The 6,573-nt window shown below is 47.6% G+C and overlaps 1 protein-coding gene across 1 annotated transcript; it reads left to right on the plus strand.

Moving 5' to 3' along the window:
* The first annotated feature begins 260 nt into the window (after positions 1-260).
* LOC103649866 (uncharacterized) lies at positions 261-5,465 on the plus strand. The gene is made up of 9 exons (XM_008675565.2): positions 261-679; positions 1,555-1,751; positions 2,427-2,599; positions 2,776-3,060; positions 3,623-3,681; positions 3,787-3,823; positions 3,911-3,982; positions 4,315-4,618; positions 4,759-5,465. The coding sequence occupies exons 1-9, from the start codon at positions 538-540 to the stop codon at positions 5,128-5,130; spliced, it is 1,641 nt and encodes a 546-aa protein (XP_008673787.1). The 5' UTR covers positions 261-537; the 3' UTR covers positions 5,131-5,465.
* Positions 5,466-6,573: the final 1,108 nt, after the last annotated feature.

The following is a 6,573-nucleotide window of genomic DNA, read 5'->3' on the forward strand; positions in this document are numbered from 1 at the left end:
CTGAACTGACCGGCACCAGTCCCCACGGAGCCACACGAGGTCGGGCTGGGTCCCACCCTCCATCACCTCCTGTCCTGCCCCTTTCGCGCCCTCTGGTCACCAGCGCTACGTGCACCCGTCCCCGCGACACCCGGGCCCCTCCACACCCGCTGGCACGCCGGACCACCCGCCCACGTGTTCCCCGAGCGGGACCCAGCCGCGTGTACCGCGTCGCACGCGGCGCGGAAAGGCAGGGGACACGTCACCGGCGCCGCGCCGCTACGGGCACTCGGGGAAGCGCACACGCGCCGCGCGGGCGTACAAGACCCCCGGGTCCCGCCCGACGCAGGCACTAGTGGCGTGGCGCGCCGCGACAGTGTCACTAGTAGCGGTGGACCGGTGGTCTCTCCCCTCCCCGGCTCCCCCTCGTCCGTCTCCCTCCCACCCTTCCGCGCTCCCGCCGTTTCCCAGGGGCCAGGGCCGACCCACACCGCGCCGGGATCCCTAGATGCGGCCGGGGCGGCGCCGCGAGCCGTGAGCGCGGTTCCTGCCGTGGCGATGGGTTTCCGCGCCGCCTCCGCCGCCGCCGCTGCCGCGGTGGCCGTGTTTGCGGCGGCGGGGCTGGCGGTCACCGCCGCTTCCTCCGGTGACTCGCTCGCCGACCTCGGAGGCGCGGCGAGGGAGATCGAAAGCGCACCAGGTACCACCACCCGCACCCGCCTCGCCTCCACTGGCGATCTCTGTCTCGTAGCGCTATCGGTTTGTCGTTTCTGCGCGATCGGTCGGGGAGTCGGGCCGTCGGACTGTGATCGGGCGACCTCGATTGGCGGCTCCAATCCATTCCACTTCGGAAGAAGCTTTACCATAGTCATGGTAGTTTTACTGTGTTTTATTAGAAGACTGTCCGATGTGTTTTATTGTCTCCGCCTCCACTGTTTCTATTACCTGCTGGTACTGTCGTACCTTAGTTAGGTGTATGTGGAAACGCCAGTGTCAGGCGATCCCGGCCGTCAGCCAGCTCATTCGATGGATAGGCGTGGTAGGATTGGATTCGAGTAGTATCGATTACACGACCCAAATTCGTTGGGCTGTTTAATATGTTTGTTTTTTCTTGCGCTTGATTTCGTAGCACCAGTTCTGGACGTTTCGGTTTATTCGGTGACCGACGACGTGACCGACGATCTTGTCGGTAGATCTTCTCCGTCGGTCAAGTAAACCCGCATATGTCTCGGCTATTCTATTTTAGTGTTTTTAGTACCTTGGTTAGAACAAGTCAAGTGTCGGCCGTTCGATTGCTGCAGTCATGTCGGTGCTCTGATCCACCTACCCCTTCTCTCTCACGTCTCCTTCACATGTTCATGCACATGCACTCGGACCAGATTACCACGTAGTATTTCTTCTTTACGAGTGGAACTGTTTTTTTCGTCTCTGTAAAAAGCCTCATATGTTCCACTAGTTTCCGTGTCATGCCTTCCGTATCGTGTAAGCAAGCGTATCGTATAAGCAAGTGCGATTGTGCGAACATTAGTTATAAAGTGTTGCGCTTCACGAAAATATATTATCTTATTTTATTAGAGGTCAAGAATCTGGGACCATGGGCAAAGGGGCTGCTGAAAGGCATGCCGCAGGCAGCGGCGGGACCGGCAGCCATGGCGCCTGTTGCGAAGTATCCGCTGGTTCTGGCAGAGGACCGGACGCGGCGGCCGGATGTTCTCAGGCATCTCAAAGTGTATGAAGGAGGGTGGAACGTCACCAATAAGCACTACTGGGCGGTATGTGTCGTTTTTTGAACTTTAAAGGAACTCATGAGCATAAAGCTTCAGTTGGTTATGGATGCCGTAGTATATCAGGTAGTATTTATGTGATTGATGGAAGCAGGTTAGACAGGACTAGTACAGGCTTTGCATACAGCCGAGATTCAGTCTGTTGCATATAGTGTAAACTCTGTAATCTAGATGATAAAGACATGGGCTAGAACTCTAATGATGATAAGGACATGGACTAGCTTGATTATCTCTTTCCTGTAATAGGAAACACTGCATGGGCCAAGAGTCAGAACTATACAACATCTTGTTGGTTCGCTAATTTATAATGTTATACACTTGATAGACAAAGTGACATGGAACTGTACCAGTTACATGCTTTGCCATCTGTAGATCTGAAACAGATGGAGAAGTTCTGTCTGTCTATTCTTTTCCAGATTTTGTCTTGCTAAAAAATATTAGTGTAAATCTTAAAATGGCATTGCTTTCATGGATTGGCATAGCATACTAAGTTAAGGTAGACCTAAGCCTGAACTCTGGGCTTCTATACTTACCAAGCACAATGAAGTTTGTTAGCGTTCTGTTTGTTATTAGGATGGGACTGCTATCTGTCAATCCATCCTTTTTCATTTTGTGGAATACTCATATTCCATTGTTGCGTTAGCTGAACCTAGTTTGTTTCAGTCTGTTTCATTCACAGGTGTTTCTGGATTTCTTCTCGGTGCTTTGTGGTTCATATTTTTCGGGATAGCTGTGGCTGGACGATGCTATTTTGGAACAAGAATGTCCAAAAGAAAGGTTTCTTATGCAGATGTAGTAGGTCCTGTGTTGCTTGGGGTCTTCACACTTGCTATAATGTAATGCACTACATCTCTTTGCAACCATTTTTTTCTTTAGCTTTGTTGTGTGATTGTGGTATAAGAAAATGATTCTTCTCTGTTAATTTTATGTTTATTTCCTTAACAAGAACTAACTTTTCACAGCTGTAATGCTGTATTACCATTGGTTTTGATAGTTATTTGTTTCACACCAGAGCTGGGTGCATTCTCCTTCTGTATGGGCAGAGTAAATTCCATGAAGAAGCTACGCGGACCGTCGATTTTGTTGTGAACCAATCTGATTTCACTATTCAGACACTAAGGAATGTTACAGAATACTTGTCATTTGCACAGACGATCACTGTGGCAGCACTCTATCTTCCATCAGAAGTTCAAGGTCAAATTGACAGTTTGAAAGGGGATTTGAACAAAGCAGCTGACACAATATCTGTGAAGACAGCAGAAAATTACAAAATGATAAGAAAAGTTCTCCATATCATGTATGTTTCAGAACTTCCCCTTCACCAGATTCCTTCTAATTTTCTTGACTGATAGAATCAGCATTCGATAGCTATGCATGTGCTATATACTCACATTGCGGGTTAGTTATTTTTCAGAACAGGTTTAGCTTATGACATGTTTGGAAGTCCTTGACCACACGGCTTTCACGGAAAGCTGACAATGAATTCCATTAAATTCAAACACTACTATCATTTACCAACTATTTTAAAAACCATTATAGTTTCACAACATGCGAATTATGTATTATGAAAGTATCTGTCATAGTAAATCTAAAAATATAAAGCTTGTGTCATGAATCTACTTATATTTTTTTAAATGGATGGTAAAATATATATCATTTAGGACAAAGCTAATACGGATAAAAACAGATGGAGTATATATCACTTTTATCATTAGGTTAGTTTTCCTATAATATGACACTGCTGCACATTCAAGAAGCATATTAACATGCCAAAATGGATAATTATGGCATTCTTTCTTGTGGCTAGCGATATTTTACTGCAATTACATCTTCTGAATTGAACTCCTATTTCCTTACAGGTCAGTTGTATTGATTTGCATAGCCGTGGTGCTGCTTGTTCTTGTGTTCCTTGGATACGGTATGCAGCCCAGTTAACCAATATGCAATCCCTCCTCTCCCTTCTTTGTTGACATTGTGTGTGTTACCACTCCCTTCTGAACATGTGTTCCCCTCTTTTCTGCAGGCCTAGAGAAGTATGGACCGAGATATACAGTTTACATGTAAGTTTTCTATCATGTGCCGGGTAGTGTGTTTTGGACTGATCTGTACACCTGAAGCCTTGACACCTTTCCATTCGAACCTTACAGATTTGTTACCTTATGCTGGAAAGCTGTGGCGGCTCTCTTTATCCTTCTAGGGATTTTCCTGATACTAAACAGGTATAACATTTACTTGATCTACCTTTTGCTGTGATTTGGATATGTTCAGAGTGTCACGACTAAAATCACGTACACTCAGGGTGTCATTCTTGTCGAGCTTTCATTTAGCTGTCAGTTTTTTCCTTATGTGACCAAAGCAAATGGAACCAACCATCTCTGCAGGATCAGTATACATTAAGTAAAATTGCTCGCATACTAATCTAAGCTCTGTTTCACAATGTAACTAGCATCGATCGATCGTTCGTGCCCCCTTGGCTGAACACACTGGAACTCTGTTCGGTCACGGAGGGAACAAAGTCCACTAACACAACTCTACAATCCTCTGGCAACAGCGCTGCGCAGGATACCTGCGAAGCAATGGACCAGTGGGCCCAGCACCCTCAGGCAGAGACAGCTCTGAGCAGCATCCTTCCGTGTGTGGATGAGAGCACGACCAACCGAACGCTGTACCAGAGCAAAGAGGTGGTGGTGAGGCTTGTGGGGATAGTGAACAGAGCTATCTCCGCTCTTTCAAATCGAAGGCCGCATCACAAGCACCCAGGACAGTTCATGCCTTACCTGTGCTCGCCCTACGACTCAAACCTCAACGACCGACCGTGCAAGTATAGGGAGGCCACGTTTGAAAACGCGACGACAGTAAGCCTCGCTACTCTTCAGTTACTAAACCTACTATTATTTTTCAGTCTTTGTAAATGTTTTCTTACACACACACACACACACACACACACACATTTTTCGTATATAGCTTTTGTTTGATGACGTCTTCCACTTTCCAGGCATGGTTGAACTACACGTGCATGGCTCAAGACACGGACTTGTGCTCAGGCAACAAGACCTTAACCTACGACATCTACGGCCAACTCGTGCTGGCTGCAAACGTGAGCTACGCGCTGTACCACTACGCCCCCTTCCTGCTGAACCTCCAGGACTGCAAGTTCGTCCGGGCCACCTTCAGCGCCATCGCCTCGCGGTACTGCCCTCCTCTGGGGCACGACCTCGTGCTGGTCTCCGCGGGTCTGGCGCTCATTGCCTCGGCCTTTGTTCTCTGCCTCGTCTGGATGCTCTTCGCGGACCGCCCCCGAAGGGAGGAGGTGTCCGATCTGGCGTCGGGGTCGAGGATCGCGCCGGTAGACAGCTCTCCGTCGTAGAAGCAAGCAAGCAAGCAAGCGGCGCAACGGGATGTCTATGACTATGAGTGAGGCTGCTTGGTCGCATGGTGACCAGAGTTTAGTACAGTTCCCTTCCATGGCTATGTAAAATAGTTTCGGTATAGCGAGTTCCGGGAGACGTCGTTGAAGTGCGGAGAGGAGGGGGAGAAACCGGAAGCACTTCGGGTGGGGGACAAAAGGCCCCATTTTGCAGTGGAGAGAGTTAGGTGGAAACGAGTGCTCTGCTTCCTTCTATCGTATGTCAGATCGATGCACCCATGGTGTATGTTGCTGCAAGGACAAACGGAATAATCGATCAGGGTTCCCATGACCAATCACGCGGCGAAAGACAGCCGTGTTCGATAGTTCTGCATCCTCAACTAACTTGAGGACGACGTGCTCGTTGTCGTTGGCGTGTGGAATGCTGTCGACTGTCGTTATTTCCCTGTTTGGAGAGAAGTGAACAGCGAGACACAAGTCGGGCTCGGGCATCGCATTCGCATGCACCGCGCCGTGATCCCGCCCACCTTCTCCTCCATGTAGAGCACTGCCACTGCAAGTCATGAAGTCAACGCCTCGTGGCCGGCGGCGGCAGCCCATGCAATCGCGCGCCATAGCAGGCCTCACAAGGATTGAGATATATTTCTATTTATTTTTGACTAAAATTAATTAAGATCCTAACTTGTTGTGAAAAAATAATTGAATCGTGATCTATTGTCACTCTTACTCCTAAGCGATCGAGGTGGAAACCTAGACTCTTGGAGCCGAGCCTCGTGTGACAACGCTGGCAGCGTTAGCCCTAAGACCATGTCTAGCAGTTTACCCGTAGTTTACCTAAAATACTGTTTTTACACTGTTATGTATTGTAGACTGTATTTTTTCGTAGTGCGGAGTTTGAATATGGGGGTGGGGATGAGTACGTTGCTGGAGATAGGTTGTCTCCAGCAACGTCCTCTATATCCATCCTCTATATCCGTTTTTTACAATCTCCTCTAAAAGATTACATCATCTATATCTCCTTTCTCTCCAACAACGTCCTCTAAATCACGTCATCTATACGCAAATACATATATTAGAGATATTTTTTTATTTTTTGTACATACGTATTTGTCATATTCTTAAATGTGTTGTACATGTTTTAGTTTTGCTAAACCGATTATTTAAAGTATTCAAATGGATAGAGGACCGTTTAGAGAAACTCTATATATAGAGAATCCAGTAACGTCCACTAAATCTAGAGGATAGTTTAGAGAACGCTGCTGGAGAGCGTAGAGGATCGTATATTTAAGGTAGAGGAGGCTTTAAGGGTCCTTGCTGGAGCCATCCTAACAGAGTTTAGGGTGTGCCGTCCCAAGCCCCAAAAACTATGGGCCCCTAAGTATACATAAAATATACTATGCATATTATGGACCTTTGGTAATTTATCTGGTCTTGTTATCGTCC

Source organism: Zea mays, chromosome 3 (assembly GCF_902167145.1).
Source record: "Zea mays cultivar B73 chromosome 3, Zm-B73-REFERENCE-NAM-5.0, whole genome shotgun sequence".
Taxonomy (NCBI): Eukaryota; Viridiplantae; Streptophyta; class Magnoliopsida; order Poales; family Poaceae; genus Zea; species Zea mays.

Excerpts from the sequence above, each read along its gene's own strand:
- LOC103649866 (XM_008675565.2), top strand. The coding sequence starts at position 538 with ATGGGTTTCCGCGCCGCCTCCGCCGCCGCCGCTGCCGCGGTGGCCGTG. Across the intron at positions 1,752-2,426 it reads CCAATAAGCACTACTGGGCG|TCTGTTTCATTCACAGGTGT; the intron begins GTATGTGTCGTT and ends AGTTTGTTTCAG. Across the intron at positions 4,619-4,758 it reads CGTTTGAAAACGCGACGACA|GCATGGTTGAACTACACGTG; the intron begins GTAAGCCTCGCT and ends TCCACTTTCCAG.